Source organism: Syzygium oleosum, unplaced genomic scaffold (assembly GCF_021117445.2).
Source record: "Syzygium oleosum isolate NSW1041296 unplaced genomic scaffold, Sole_v2.1 Sole_v2.01, whole genome shotgun sequence".
NCBI classification, from domain to species: Eukaryota; Viridiplantae; Streptophyta; class Magnoliopsida; order Myrtales; family Myrtaceae; genus Syzygium; species Syzygium oleosum.
Genome location: NW_026607485.1, coordinates 37586871 through 37602880, shown reverse-complemented (window position 1 = coordinate 37602880; position 16010 = coordinate 37586871). Strand labels below are relative to the sequence as shown.

The 16010-nt window shown below is 41.2% G+C and overlaps 1 protein-coding gene across 1 annotated transcript; it reads right to left on the bottom strand.

Annotated features, from left to right (window-relative positions):
- Positions 1-491: 491 nt before the first annotated feature.
- On the bottom strand, positions 492-4628 carry LOC115679532 (probable LRR receptor-like serine/threonine-protein kinase At3g47570). The gene is made up of 4 exons (XM_030603139.2): positions 4466-4628; positions 1742-4369; positions 1223-1593; positions 492-779 (listed from the first exon to the last, which is right to left on the bottom strand). Exons 1-3 carry the CDS (start codon positions 4626-4628, stop codon positions 1226-1228), a joined length of 3159 nt encoding a protein of 1052 aa, XP_030458999.2. The 3' UTR covers positions 492-779; positions 1223-1225.
- Between the last annotated feature and the right edge of the window lie 11382 nt (positions 4629-16010).

The window sequence follows — 16010 nt, the reverse complement described above, 5'->3', positions numbered from 1 at the left end:
TTGGTCTGAACATGTTTTGTGTAAACCGTGCCAATAACAGATTATAATAGGATCAACGATAATTAATTTGAGGTCGTATAGAATAAAACACAAGTAAAAAATCCACTAAGTTTTCTCAAATTTTTATCTTTTGCATTAAAATAAGTTGTTTTCAGACGGCAAAAGGAAATTTTTACTGAAAAATGTCTAATGAAAAGACAATGCACTTAATTAAAAACTTTTAATTATTGCCACACCAACGGCCGAGAGAGTTATAACAATCTCAATAGAGGCACTTCACAGCTCACTTAAGAGCTCGCTCTGATTCTGCGTTCACAAGAACAGTTTGGAACTTGCATTACATGTAACAAAGTAGTTGGTCTGCTCGGACAAATTGTTCACAGTAGCTGCAATATCGAAATCCTGCCCATGCAAGAGAGATGCAATTTCGACAGCCAGATAGGATTATTTGATTTGCTTCTCAAATTCCTGCTCTACCCCACGGATGACGCGTACATGAAAAGGTTTGCAAAAGAAGGAATGCATCGAGCCGTCATCAAATTAAAAGAGTTACTTGCAGTTCTTGCAGCAATTGAGCCAAAACCCGAGTTTTATTGAATAAAAGACGAGATTGAGTTCTCATTTTGAGCCGTGGCCGATATCGGAGAACCGTTGCCTTCCCTAAATCTACTATACTAACATAGCACGCATCCCCTTTTTTCTAGTGCTAAGCATGGGAGAAGAAAAGATTCTACTGGAATTGCTGAAACCGACTCCAAGCACTCCTGAGTTCATATAACCTGGAAGAGACATGTAGATTCATTTTTTCACCAACGCTGACAGTTTTGAGCATACTCTTAATAAAGCTACATAAATGTCCTCTATCCATTGAATTTGGTGCAACTGCGAATGCATATGCCGAACAGATTTAAGGGATGGAGGTTTATGATTAGCCTGTCAACTGCTTTGATCACGAGAATTTCCTCATGCTGCCCTTAGAGTTCTAACAATGATTCTATAGGATGAATTCTCTATTTCTGTGATGTGCATATATGTGATTCAGTTGCCAATTCATGCCGTTTTGATTCACCCAAAACCAGAAAACTGATGAATCATGTGTGCATTTTTGAGTTTATTCACACAAGGAGGCACATGAATGCATGCTTGTCGGTGCATATATGGCAATGATCTGGTCGTCCAAGGGACAATAAAAAGCAGAAAAGCTATTGATTTCATATATTACCTATCATTGTAAACCAGCTGCATGAAGTTTATCCCTAATAAAATGCAGCTGAGCTACGACTTTCGCAATGTTTGTCCGCTCTCTGCGTGCTTCGACTGAGCAGGCAACCCCAATTCTATAGACCATCTCCAGACATTCACGAGCTGCATTGCCTCGGCCGGTGCCCATATGGCTCTCCAGTTCTTGAAGTAGAGGAGGATCGGTAATCTCTAAGAGTTGTTCAGGCAAGGCTTCCTCAACGAACTTGTGAAGGTTAAAATTTTCTCTGAACATTTTGCTTGTTGGACTCATGCCCGTGAACATCTCAAGCAAGAGAATGCCATAACTATAAACATCGCCTTCTCTTGAAACCACGCTTTCCATTCCGTATTCTGCACTTCATTCGAATTGTAAATAAAAGATACATAATAGCAGCACAAGCGGTTGAGGTAAAAGGAAATAGCGCGCAAACACTTACTGCATTATTAGCCAATGTAATTTGTGCGTTTTCCTTTAGGGGATAGAGGAGAGGCGACTCACCTGGAGCAGCATAGCCAATAGTTCCTCTTACACCAGTAGAGCTCATTTTTGCTTTAGTGTCATCGGTGGATTCAATCACGACCTTCGCCAAACCAAAGTCTCCAACATGTCCAGCCATTTTGTCGTCTAACAGGACGTTGCTTGGCTTCATATCACAATGGATAACAGGGCTTTGCAAGTGGTTATGGAGATAATCCAATGCTGAAGCAACATCGTTGGAAATATTTATCCGCTGGATGAGACTCAATTTCTTTGCATTTGCTTCTAACTCAGCTGATGATGGACTTGGATGTAGCCAATCTTCTAGGCTGCCATTGACCATGAACTCATAAACCAAGGCCTTAAACTCATTGCCCTTGTAATCAGTGCCCGAGCATACTGTTAGGACTTTCAAAAGATTACGGTGTCGGACATTCCTTAAAGCCTCGCACTCGGTTATGAAGCTCTTCAAAGCACCATGAAGCGTCAAATTAAGTACCTTCACAGCAATGACAGCTCCATTCTCACCGAGGACTGCCTTGTAAACAGATCCAAAGCCACCAACCCCGATCAAGTTACTTGAAGAAAACCCATTGGTTGCCTTAAAAAGAATTCCGTAAGATAGATTCAGTGATGAATCATCTTTGGAACTTGAAGCTGGTTCTGTTCTTTTCTTCTTCTTCAACCAACCAAAGTACATAAGAGCAAGAACTAGAGCTATTCCAAGAACCCCAAAGAAAATCGAGATGGCGAGCTTCCACTCAAGGGTTAGTTTTCGGCCTGAGTTTCTAGAGCTGCATTTCGGGAGATGAAATTCAGGCATTCCTCCGCAAAGCTTGTCATTTCCAGAGACAAAAGTAACGCTGACATTATTGAAGATTCCTTTCGTCGGTAATGTGCCTTCAAAGTTATTGTACGACAAATTCAGGATCTCCAAGGAGTGAAGTGCCTCGAAAAACTCCGGAATCTGACCGGATAAATTGTTGTGTGAAAGATCTAGCTCCTTGACATTCCTCAACATGCTAATAGAGGAAGGAATGGAGCCTTGGAAAGAGTTCTCCTGCATTTTGAGCACTTCCAATCCAACACAACTGCCAAGACTGGCCGGAATGTCGCCAACTAACATGTTTCTAGAGACATCCAATTGAGCCAAAAGCTTCATTTCCCCAACTTCCTTAGGTAGGACACCAGCGAGTTGGTTCCAAGACAAGTTCAGACTTATAGAAAGTGATGAGAGAGCTATGGACTCTGGAGGTATAGTTCCATTTAAGTTGTTACTAGAAAGATCAAGCTCCACCAACCTTTGGCACTTTGATAGACATGATGGAATGCGGCCGTGAAAGTTATTGTGATCGAGATGGAGTCGTGCTAGGTTTACTAGGTTTCCTAATGAAGAAGGAATTTCTCCGGAAAACTTATTATGCGATAAATCCAGTTCCACTAGGTTATGAAGATTTCCCAAAACCAAGGGGACCGAACCTGAAAACCTGTTGTAGCCCAAAAACAACCTTTCTAAGTTGACAAGATTTCCGATTACTCGAGGAATCGTGCCAGACAGTGGATTATTGTTCAGCCACAATTGCGAGAGAGTAATGGAGAAATTACCGATGCACTCGGGGAACGTTCCACCAAACCTGTTGTTGTTCATGAACAAATGCAGTAGGCTGGTGGTGTTAGTCAACGAGCAAAAGAAGCTCAAATCACCATATCCTCTGCTTTCCATATAATTAGAAGAGACGTCCAATTCTTGGAGCTTGTTTAAGCGGTCCAAAGGAGGCATGTTTCCCGAGAGTTTGTTCATACTGGCTAGAAGCAACTCTAAAGTGGTTGCATTAGACATTGACCGAGGAATCGCTCCAGTGAACTGGTTATTGGAAATGCTGAAAATCTCGATGTTTGGAAGCGTGAAGCCTATATTGGCAGGAAGATTCCCTCCTATTTGGTTTTCACCGATGTCGAACAGCATCACAGAAGAAAGATTGAAGACAGATGGAGGAATTGTGCCGGATAACCTATTTAGTCCTAAAGCAAGCAAGTTGAGCTTATTTAATTTTCCTAGAGCTTGGGGTATCTTCCCACCTAACTCATTAGAACCCAGACTGAGAATCTCTAATGATGACATGTTTCCGATGGATGAAGAAACAGTTCCTGTTAGATAGTTCCTACGTAAAGCGAGAAACTGAAGCTCCAGCAAAGAACCGAGCTCGACGGGAATTTCTCCGACCAGCAGATTGTGACCTAGGCGGAGGTGTGTAAGGCGAGCGCAACCCGACAAGTTTCTCGGGATTTCGCCTTCCAATGTGTTGTTGAACAAATGCAAGATACGTAAACTGTGCAAATGACCGACTTGTTGCGGGATTTCGTGATGGAAACTATTGTTGTTGAGCATCAGGACTCTCAAGAAGCTCAAATTTCCAATGTGAGGGGAGATGGATCCCGAGAGCTTCAAGTCTTGTAGATCTAGTCCCGTGACTCTGCGGTGCAGGCGACCACATGTGACACCATACCACCAACAGTGGTCGGTCGTATGGTTCCATGAATTCAGCGCCCCGAAAGAGTCCTCAGTTATAGCAGCCTTGAATGCAAGTAACGCGAGCTTGTCTGTCCTGTTATTAGCTGAAGAGACTAGGCTAGTGCATGGTAAAAGCACTACACATGTGAAAAATAGATGACATGATGACGAAAACTGAAGGGAAGACAATTTGTGAGGCTCCATAGTACTCGAGGTGAAATCTCAATGGATACCTGAAGCAAGTAAGAAGGTTGCTGAGAAGGAATTTTCAGGAGCATGAACAGGTTTTATTGCAATTTGTATGGAGATGCTTCGATGGAGAAGATATTTGAGTAGAAGCTCTTTGAAGTCAAATCTTAGCCATGCCCACCAAGTTGATAAGCCATCCCGCCCCATATATCACGGCAATTTGTAGTAACATGACTCGTTTTGTTCCCTAGTGAATGAGTCGCCTTCATGCAATGAATTTGTTGCGGAAGCCAAGCGATCGAACAATAAAATTGACAGAATAAGAAAATAAATCGAACACCAGATTTACGTGGTTTGGTCGTAGTGACCTACGTCCACGGGGAGAGCAGCACGGAATTCCACTATAGATCAAGCGATACAACGGAGATTACAACCACACTCGAGTCACTCAAACACTCTAAGTGTTTCCCAAGCCTCAATTACACCCAACAACTCACACAGTGTTTAGCCCCACAATTCCTCTCAAAATAATCTCTCAATCTCGCAAAGGAGTTGTACACAAATCTTAACACAAGATTTAATCGCTACGAACACTTGAGTTGTTGATGTAATTCCACGAAGAGAAACTCGCATCAAGCACTCGTTGAGAACGGCGCTTCCGGACAGAATTCACGAGAAAGCTCTCTGCACCAAGCACTCGCACAAGCGGCGCTACAAGAGGTCTTCTGTGCCTCAAGAACCTCGCCACAGCACCACAATTAATATTATATACCCCAAGAAAAGAATATGCAGTGGCCGACTCCAGCTTGGACAAGAAGTTCCATGCGGTCAACAAGTCCAAGTTTGGGCTTTCCTATTTCTTCTTTCTTTGGCAGACCGTGACTCCCACTAAAATTAGGAAAGAATAAATATTCATTCTATTTTCCTTTTCTTTTGTTTGCTGCCAACTCTTGCATATTAGGAAAGCAAATTTCCAATATTTCCTTTTGCTCGATTTCGGACGTCCGCAAAATACCAATTCCGAATATTCAGATTTTTGCTTTGGGCTTAAACTCGAGACATATTTTCAATAGAATTGACAATCGTTACGTTATGGACTAACGTGATATAAACGCCAAAAAGAAAAAAACTCGAAGTGAATGGTTCCTTTTTAACTTTGAAGAGTCTTATAATACCATCTTATGTAACGACCCGACCCGATCCATCTGAGCAATGGCGGAGTTACAATAAAAATTTAGTGGGGTCAATTGATTAAATAGAACTTTTATTGACAAGAATATATAACCGTTTCAACATAGAATACCAATTGGCAAATTTAGATACAAATGGTGCAATATGTCAGTTTCAAACAATCCTATTATGTTTTTGGACAAAAATTATCTCCTTAGACCAATTTAGGCGATGAATTGCAAAGAAGATGATCCGCTAATGTTTAACTGACATTCATGTCTCGAAGGAATCAAGAATGGGGCCTTACAAATGAATCCAAAGTGTATACATTTCCCTACACATAGCGTGTAGATTTTCTCTCGCCAATGTTGGTGGCTATCACTTTGCAGGGACCTACCCTCCGAAGTGGGATTCTTGTCACGGATCAGAGTTCTCCCTCGTTTTGGTGTAGTTTATAACACAAGACAGTCATGGGATTAGTCAATACTTGTGTTGGGTGTTTCGAACCCACTATCTGTTTGTAGATTATGTGATTAAAAAAAGCGAAAAAAGACACGAAAATTTAAGTCAAATACCATAAATGCTTAAGCAAGTCTTGTAGGTACTTGATAAATCAGAACCTAAGGTGCGAATGATAATCATTCTATTCTATAAATCAATTTTTGGCCAGAAATAGATTTTTCTATTTCTATTTGATGGACGAGTTTCTTTGCCAAAATACGCGTTTGATAATGATACAAAATTTCTATTTCTGAAATAAAAATTCGTTCGGTAATGACACAAAATTTCTTCATCCCCAGCGGCCGGTGGGAGATGGTCCGTGAGCGGGCAGTGGCAGAAGGCGGCAGTGGGAGGTGGTCGACGTTGGGTGGTGGCGGACGGCGGAGGACGATGGGTGGCAACGAGAGACAGCCGGTGGAAAGATTCGACTGGTAGGCGGCGGCGGCGGAAGATTGCAAACGGTGGCCGACGGAGGATGGTAGGAGGTGGCCGACGGGTGGCGGCGAACGGCGGTGGATGACGGCGACCAAGGGTGGGAGGCGAACGGCGTCGGGTGGTGGTGGAGGACGACGGGCGGCGGCGGTGGATGGCCACCGGTGGGTGGCGGCGAACGGTGGTGGGAGGCGGCCGATAATGGATAATGGTGGCGAGAGGCGGGTGATGGTGACGGTGGGCGGCGGGTGGGCAGCCGGCTAGTAGCGAGGCGCGAGCGATGAGAAGAGTTTTTATTTCTTATTTGTGTTCCAGAAATAGAAAAGTAAATTTTTTTTATTTTTGTTTTTTATTCCAAACCTATTTCTGGAGTAGAAATTTGTTCCAGAAATAGAAAAATGAAATTGCGTTACAAAACGGATTTCTGTTTCAAACATGTTTCCGGGAACAGAAAAATTAAAAAAACAGAGAAACAGAATGGTTTTCATGCGCACCCAATCATCCAAGAAATGAAGAAAAATCAATACATGCGCAGAAGCCGTTAGTAAAGTATGAAGACATGCTTTAAAATCAACTAGTATTCTACTATTCACCAAAATAGAATTCAATAGTTGCGATGTATACATTAAGTAGTCATAAAAGGAAATGAAAGTACCTTCATAGAATTCGATAGTCACGATTCCTTATTTCACGTCAAAACTCTAACCGGTTCAGACGAATACGTTAACTCCAACTAATCGGATTTGGAGCAATGTGAACTTGATTAGAAAGCCTGTGCATATTCAATAATTTGATTAGACGAATTAAAAGTCTAACCACTTGATTAGAAATCTGCATCAGTGTGGAGATTAAAAATGAAAATTTATCTAAATCTTATTCCCACCCTTGTATGCCGAGAATTTGACCCTTTTACTTGCCATAATCATAACGCCGAGTCAATTTACTGGGCCCCACACGCCGTAGTAGTAGTGTTCAACCTAGTAGTCAATACACGTGAAAGAGAATTGAAACAAAACAAGCTACAAGTTGATGATGATGCCGCCAAGGCTTCTAGTCCCCATTTCTCTCGGCCATTTTTTTGAGCAAATACTTTCGCAGATCTGATTCTCAATCAAAGCCGTCGATAATGCATTTCTTTATCGTCTGCAACAGGCGGTGGACAGTGGACACACCTGTGCAACAGGCGGTCATTACGAGAATGGCGGGGAAGTGAACAACACCGATTGACATTGGTGATGGGATGGAAACCTATCGAGCAGGGATGTATTTTTGAGAGGTGGAAACCATCTTCAAAGGACAGGAATCACTGAGATGAAGACAATAGTGACTTTGGTTTTTCAACAAAGGGACTGAAATACAGGTTTTGCTCCTTTTTACAATAGGGATAATTTGTCATGAAAGTGTAATTGAGTGTTAAAACTTTCAAAAAGTGTAATTAAGTTCTAAAACTTATCACGAAATATAATCAAGTCCTAAAACTTTCAAAAAGTACAATCAATGAAAGGGGTGCCCCACACCAATTTCAAAAGAGTAATAGAATTTTAGAGGATTAGGAATAGTAATTTGTTCTACGAAAATTAAATTAAATTTTACACAGCATGTACCTAACTCGGCTTTTGCGCAAAGATTGAGTATATTTTACACTGCATAATGTAAGTTTTTAAGCTATGATTCGCAGATGCATGAGAAGAGTGATGTGTGGATGCTTGTCCCATTGTGCCATGAGAGCTGCACCTTCGTGAAGCTTCAGAATACCCTGGGGAGTCGCAGCAAAAAATCTCAAATTTTGAACTGGCCTTTTTACTGCGGTTTGTGAAACCCTGTAGGAAAGGAAATCACTAACTCATAACAAGCTAGCTTTAAATTGAATTTGCTACACCAAAAAAAAAAAACATAACCCAGAATGAAAAGTAGAAATACACAATCTTTTATGTTATTTTAGCTGTTGCAATTACTGATTAATGAATTCTGTCGGCAACTGGTGATAATGTAATTGCGCCGAGGGCATGTCACTTCAGATGTTTAATTTTTCAGTAACGAATCTCAAGAATGTGCAAAAGATGGCAATCAGTGAGCCTAGTGATTGAGCGCGTAGGGAGAAAATCTTTTTTATTTTTTTCTTTTTGTTTTTGGGTGTAGAAATTGACTGCTTTGTGGGTGCACAATTTGGTCATATTAGCACTAAGGTTTTCCATTACCTATGTTATAATTACATGACGCAATATTCAATGGTAATATCATATGATTATTACCTTTTCGTACCGCACTAGTTGCGTGGTCTGAACTCTAAATTGACCTAGCTATGCTTTTAAATGTCCTTTTCCCGAGTAATTCTCACGCAACTTCACATTTTCCAAAGGCTGAAGATTTTATGTGAATGTTATAATTAGACATGGGGCCTATATGGGTAGATTTAGTATCCGACCTGACAATCCTTAATTGATAACGTTGCATCACCCACGATTAAGAATTGGACTTGTCGGATTGAATTAGTATTAATGTGGGGATTCAAATAAAAATGGTAAAAGTCAAAAAAACACGTACCTTGTGAAATCAAGGCAAGGTGTATATACTACCATAAAGATTGTAATTTGTCGAAATGAATAATAGTTAATCCAAAAAACACGGTCCGTATACAACACTCTTACTCTAATATTTAGCAACCATTATGTTCCCAGAAATAATGGGTGCGTTTAGCAACAATCCTATTCCCGGAAATAATTTCTATTCAGAAATGATTTTTTTTTATTCCGTGCTTAGGAACAATTTCTAAGCATTTTGAAGGCATTTGGTAATTGCCCAAAATTTCTATTCTTGAAATTAAAAAAGAACAAAAATGCGTTTGGTAATTACATAAAATTTCTTTTTATTAATGATATTTTGAATTTTTTAATACTTCTTTCTTTTTCTTTTTTTTTTCTTTCTTCTTCCCCTTCCTTGGCCATGGCCAGGTCGTCGGCACCGGCGGCTGGATCCTCGTTGCCGCCCTTGCTAGATCCGGCGAGGGCGGCTCACGGCTTGGGCAAGTGCCGCCCTTGTCGCCACCCTCGCTGGATCTGACGAGGGTCCAGCCCTCGCCGGCCTTGGCCTGTGGCAGGTCGCCGGTGACCGCCGGCCGGCGATCGGCGACTAGCCACCAGCCATAGGTCAGGAAGAAGAAGAACTAAAAAAAAAAATTCTTTTTCATTTCTGATTTTTGTTCCCAGAATCAAGAAGCAACTTTTTTTTTTGTTTTTTGATTCTGTTCCAAAATTGATTCTGGGAACAATTTTTTGCAAATTTGTACTAAAGAGCAAAAAATTTACCAAACAGATTTCTGTTTTAAAACTGATTTTGGAAAAAAAAAAAAGAAATAGTTACTGTTTGGCCGGTTGCCAAACGCGCCCTAACTTTCCACTCTTCAAGTGCATATTAAAAGAAATGCGAAATATCTTGCATGATGGACAATGAAATGAATGAGTACCTGAAAAGAAAATTAAAGTGCCTTGAAAATTTAGAGGATTTCGTACTCTCCATCAAAACTCTTGCCACTTCCGACGAATAAGTCAACTCCAGTGACGTGAATGAGAATCTAGACGAAGCAGAACCAAAAGACGACTCATTGATTGTCAAGTCAACAGTCAATGACGGACCTTGACACCGCATCAGGGAGGCGTCCGGCGCCCTTTTCTTTTCTACGGATCATGATACCAATACTGACCTCCTCTCGGCCATTTTTTGAGCAAATACTTTCATTGACCCGATTCACATGAATCGTGTCAATCACAGTTGTGGATAAAACGGCTCTTTCCCATCCACTCAGGAGGGGGCAGACACACCTGCCCAAGAACATGTGACTGTTGTGAGAATGGCGAGGAAGTGAACGTCACCCAACGACACTGGAGGAGTGATGCATACCTATCAACCAAGGCTAATCATTCTGGTTTTTGGAGAGGTGGTGACCGCTTTCAACATAGAATATTGATTGGCAAATTTAGATACAAATGGTGCAATATATCGTTTCTAATAATCCTTGTATGTTTGTGGACAAAAATTGTCTCCTTAGACCAATTTAGGCGATAAATTGCAAATAAGATGATCCACTAATGTTTAATTGACATTTATGTCTTGAAGGAATCAAGAATAAGGCCTTACAAACAAATCCAAAGTGTATATATTTCCTTACACATTGTGTGTAGATTTTCTCTCGCCATGGTGGTGGCAATCGCTTTGCAAGGACTTACCCTCCGAAGTGGGATTCTTGTCACAGATCGGAGTTCTCCCTCCATTTAGTGTAGTTTATAACACAATACAATTGTGAGATTAGTCAATACCCGCATTGGGTGTTTCGAACCAACTGTCTATTAGTAAGTTATGTAATAAAAAAATCGAAAAGAAAATCTCAGAAATTTATGTCAAGTACCATAAATGCTCAAACAAGTCTTGTAGGTACTTGATAAATCAGAACCTAATCATCCAAGAAATGAAGAAAACTCAGTACATGATTAGAAGCCATTAGTAAATTATGAAGTCATCCTTTAAAATCAACTAGCATTCTACTATTCACCAGAACAGAATTCAATAGTCGCGATGTATACATCAAGTATTCATAAAAGGAAATTGAAGTATCTTGAAAATTTGGAGGATTCCATATTTCACGTCAAAACTCTAGTCGGTTTAGACGAATACGTTAACTCCAACTAATCGGATTTGGAGCAATGTAAACTTGATTAGAAAGCCCGTGCATATTCAATAATTTGATTAGATGAATTAAAAGTGTGAGCACTTAGATTAGAAATCTGCATCAGTTCAAAGATTAAAAATGAAAATTTATCTAAATCTTATTCCTGCGCACGTATGCCGAGATTTTGACCCTTGCCATAATTATAACGCCGAGTCATTTTGCCGGGGGCCCACACGTTGTAGTATTAATTTTCAACCTAGTAGTCGATACAAGCGATAGAGAATTGAGACAAAACAAGCTACAAGTTGATGATGATGCCGCGGAAGGCTTTCTGGTCCGCATTTCCGTCGGCCATTTTTTTGAGCCAAATACTTTCGCGGGTCTGATTCGCAATAAATTAACTCAATCAAAGCTGTTGATAATGCATTTCTTTGTCGTCTGCTTGTGAGGAGGCGGACGCACCTGCACAACAAGCGGTCATTACGAGAATGGCGGGGAAGTGAACAACACTAACCGACATTGGAGGAGGGATGCAAACCTATCGAGCAGGGATGGATTTTGGAGAGGTGGCAAACATTCTCACAGGACAGAAATCACCTAGCCAAAGACAAAAATGACTTTGGTTTTTCAACAAAGGGACTAGAAATACAGGTTTTGCTCCTCTTTACAATAGGGATAATTTGTCACGAAAGTGTAATTGAGTCTTAAAACTTTCAAAAAGTACAATTAAGTCCTAAAACTTATCACGAAATGCAATTAAGTTCTAAAACTTTTAAAAAATGCGATCAACAAAAGGTGTCCCCCACACCAATTTCAAAAGAGTAATAGAATTTTAGAGGATTAGGAATAGTAATTTGTTCTGGAACGAAAATTAAATTAAATTTTAAACAGCATGTACCTACCTTGGCTTTTGCTCAAAGATTGAGTATATTTTACGCTACATAATGTAAGTTTTCAAGCTATGATTCGCAGATGCATGAGAAGAGTGATGTGTAGATGCTTGTCCCACTGTGCCATGAGAGCTACACCTTCGTGAAGCGTCAGAATACCCTGGGTAGTCACAGCAAAAAAATCTCGAATTTTGAACTGGCCATTTTATTTCGGTTTGTGAAACCCTGTAGAAAAGGAAATCACAAACTCATAAACAGCGAGCTTTAAATTGAGTATGCAACACACACACACAAATAAAAAAATGTAACCTAGAATGAAGAGTAGAAATACACGATCTTTTATGTTATTTCAACTGTTGCAACTAGTGATTAATGAATTCTGTCGGCAACTGGTGACAATGTAATTGCGCCGAAGGCATGTCACTTCAGATGTTAAATTTTTCAGTAATGAATATCGAGAATGTTCAAAAGATGGCAATCAGTGAGCCAAGATGTCACTTCAACTGGTGACAATGTAATTGCGCCGAGGGCATGTCACTTCAAATGTTTAATTTTTCAGTAATGAATCTCAAGAATGTGCAAAAGATGGCAATCAGTGAGCCAAGTGATTGAGTGCGTAGGGAGAAAATCATTTCTATTTTTTTCTTTTTCTTTTTGGGTGTAGAAATTGACTGCTTTGTGGGTGCACAATTTGGTCATATTAGCACCAAGGTTTTCCATTACCTGTGCTATAATAACTGACGCAAGATTCAATGGTAATATCATATGATTATTGCCTTCCACTCAAGTGAACTAATGGATTAGGTCGGAATCCACCGTATAAAGCTTTTCGTACCGCACTAGTTGCGTGGTCTAAACTATAAGTTGACCTAGCTATGCTTGAAAATGTTCTTTTCCAGACTAATCTCACCCAACTTCACATTTTCCAAAGGCTGAAGATTTTATGCGAATATTATAATTAGATATGGGGCCCTAGATGGGCAGATTTAGTATCCGACCTGAAAATTCTTAATTGATAAGGCCGCAGCACCACCCACGATTAAGAATCGGACTTGTCATGTTGAATTGGTGTTAATGTGGGGATTCCAATAGAAATGATAAAAGTCAGAAAAACATATACCTTGGGAAATCAAGACAAGGTGTATATACTACCACAAATTGAGTATGCAACACACACACACACAAATAAAAAAATATAACCTAGAATGAAAAGTAGAAATACACGATCTTTTATGTTATTTCAGCTGTTGCAACTAGTGATTAATGAATTCTGTCGATAACTGGTGACAATGTAATTGCACCGAGGGCATGTCACTTCAGATGTTTAATTTTTCAGTAATGAATCTCAAGAATGTGCAAAAGATGGCAATCGGTGAGCCAAGTGATTGAGCGCGTAGGGAGAAAATCATTTCTATTTTTTTCTTTTTCTTTTTGGGTGAGAGAGAGTGGGTGGGTCTTGGACTAAATAGTCCAATTTTGACCAATTGGCAAATTACCATCTTGCCCCTCTCTAATCTTTTTAATCAACGGCCGAGATTCGATCTTATCTTGAAACCGACGGTCAAGATCGAATCTTTCTAAAAAATATCCAAGGGCAATTTGGGAATTTCATAAAATTCCAAGGGCAAAATTGTCTAACCAAAAAGTTAGGGCAAAATGACCAAAATGCCCTTCCCTCTTAAAACTTGCCCTTAACAAATTCCTAAGGGTAAACCGGTCACTTTCCTCATTTCTCGCCAAAATTGAATTTCTCTGAAGGATTCGGGAAAATCCAAAGTTGCACGTTCCAACCACAACGTCGTCATAATGTCCCATCGTGATTTCCTAATTTTTCGATATCCAATTTGAGCTCAATTAAATAATTAAATTTTATTAAACGCAACTCGAGCGTTTCTCAAACTAACGGGCGGCTTTTTGGGGAAATTCGCATATTCGACCCGTGACTGATAACAAATCGAGTCACGTGCAAGTTCATTCGGTTCGTGATGATTTCGATTGTCATTTAAATCGCGAGAATCGACTGCTAGATCCGAGGGGCACGATCGTTTGGTATAGGTTCAGGATCATTCGTCAATTCATTTCGTGGTCCAGCGGAATCACCCGCGATCCACTACTATGACAATGGCGAACTGACCCCTGGCTATCCTTGGATCGGCCAACAGTGGCTCAAAATGTCACCTCGGCGATTTGATAGTCGAAAATCAATTCACAATCGAATTTTCTCTTAGTCGCACGAATTTAAATCCCTAATTAGCCTTTCCCTAATAGTTAGCATCCCAGGAATGATCAGTTCCGGGCGAGAACTAACTACGAGTACGTTCATAAAACCCAGTATTCATAAATCCCAAATGGACGGATTTTAGGATGTCACAGGAGTTGGGGACTGGGACCCGTCTGCTATACCTTCTCCTGATGGCGAATTGACTAGTGTGGAGACTAGCTTGGCGCAGTTTGGACTGCAGCCAGCGCCTGCAGTACCGGGGTCTTCAGGGGCTGAGCACGAACGGGAGCCGGAAGAGTCTCTAGCGGGAGATGATCCAATGGACGTGGATCTCGAGCCGATCCCAGAGGAAGGACCGGAAGAGGAAGGGCCCGAGGCCGAACCCGAGAATGAACCTGAAGACGAGCCAGAAGAAGAATCGGTGTACATTCCCCCGTATGAGTAGTGGATTGACCCTGAATTTGTACTAGAGTACGGGTCTGATGAGAAGTCCGACTCGGAGGGGCGGATTGAGGTCCCAGCGGAGTCGAGTGACATAAATCACCCGATTGAGATTGAGGCTGAGCCAGAGTCCTCAGAGGAACAGACCGTTCAGGGGAATTCAGGTTCAGAGGACGAAGAATCGGACTCGGAATGGACGCCGAGCAAAGGACGTAAGGGCTAGCGTAGGGGTTGAAATTAGACTTTTTGGAGGTGTACCATTTTTGAGGATAGAACATACAAGTCATCGATCCTTTTGATATCGGTAGTTATAGTACGGTGTGCATATGTATATTGGTGGTTTGTAAATTGTGAATATTATATGAGTTTGAATGAGAAACGAATATGTGCATTCTCCCTATTCTCCCCAGTTTTAAATTGTCCGGGTATTTGTGGTTTCCGCTGATCGTTTAAAATCTCTGATATTTATAAGTGAGGTCGGCGATACCCTGGAATGTCGTATTAATCGATCAGAGAAGTGTGTCGCGTGCTCGATAGGGTTCAGGGCGTGACAGATTCAGATCATTCTTCTCCTTCTGCGACAATAAGTGCATTGCCACTTGAGAGAAGTCCAAAATCTGTATTAAAGACCATAGCAACAGAGGCTAAAGTTACAATAAAAATGGGTACTTGCATTGAAGTTGTTCTTCGCAAGTAGTGTCAGCTGTCACCTCGTCTAAGTACCAGCAGTCATGGGAATTGAGAGGGGTGTTTACTGTGTTCTGGCATAAGTAAAATGTTGCGATGGACAACCGAGCGACAGACGTGCCAGAGGACTACCTCGTGATTGTCACCTATTCTCTCTCTCTGTCTCTCTTCCCCCACCCCCGTTGCTGCCTTCCCCCGCGACCTCCCATCGATCTGAGGCCGCCGAGGCTGATCATGTGTTCAAGTAGAGAGAGAGAGAGAGAGAGAGAGAGAGAGAGAGGGCTTGGTCAGGCTCATGGTGGCTTGAGGACGGGCTCATGACTAAGGCGATAGATGTGGTGTCCGTGAGCTCCGGAGAAGGTATGATTGTGGTGGCAGGGACCAGGGAGGACGATGGTGATGGCGGCCACGGGTGGAGCTCATGGCTCTGATTCGGGAGAGAGAAACGATGACTTGGGAGAGAGAGTTGTAGAAGTTACATGCGGTCGATATCAGAGCATGTGACCACCAATCAAGGACTTAGTTGGCGTGAAATTTGAAAACATAGCCCGACTTCTGTTAGATAATTTTGGTTTGTGACACGC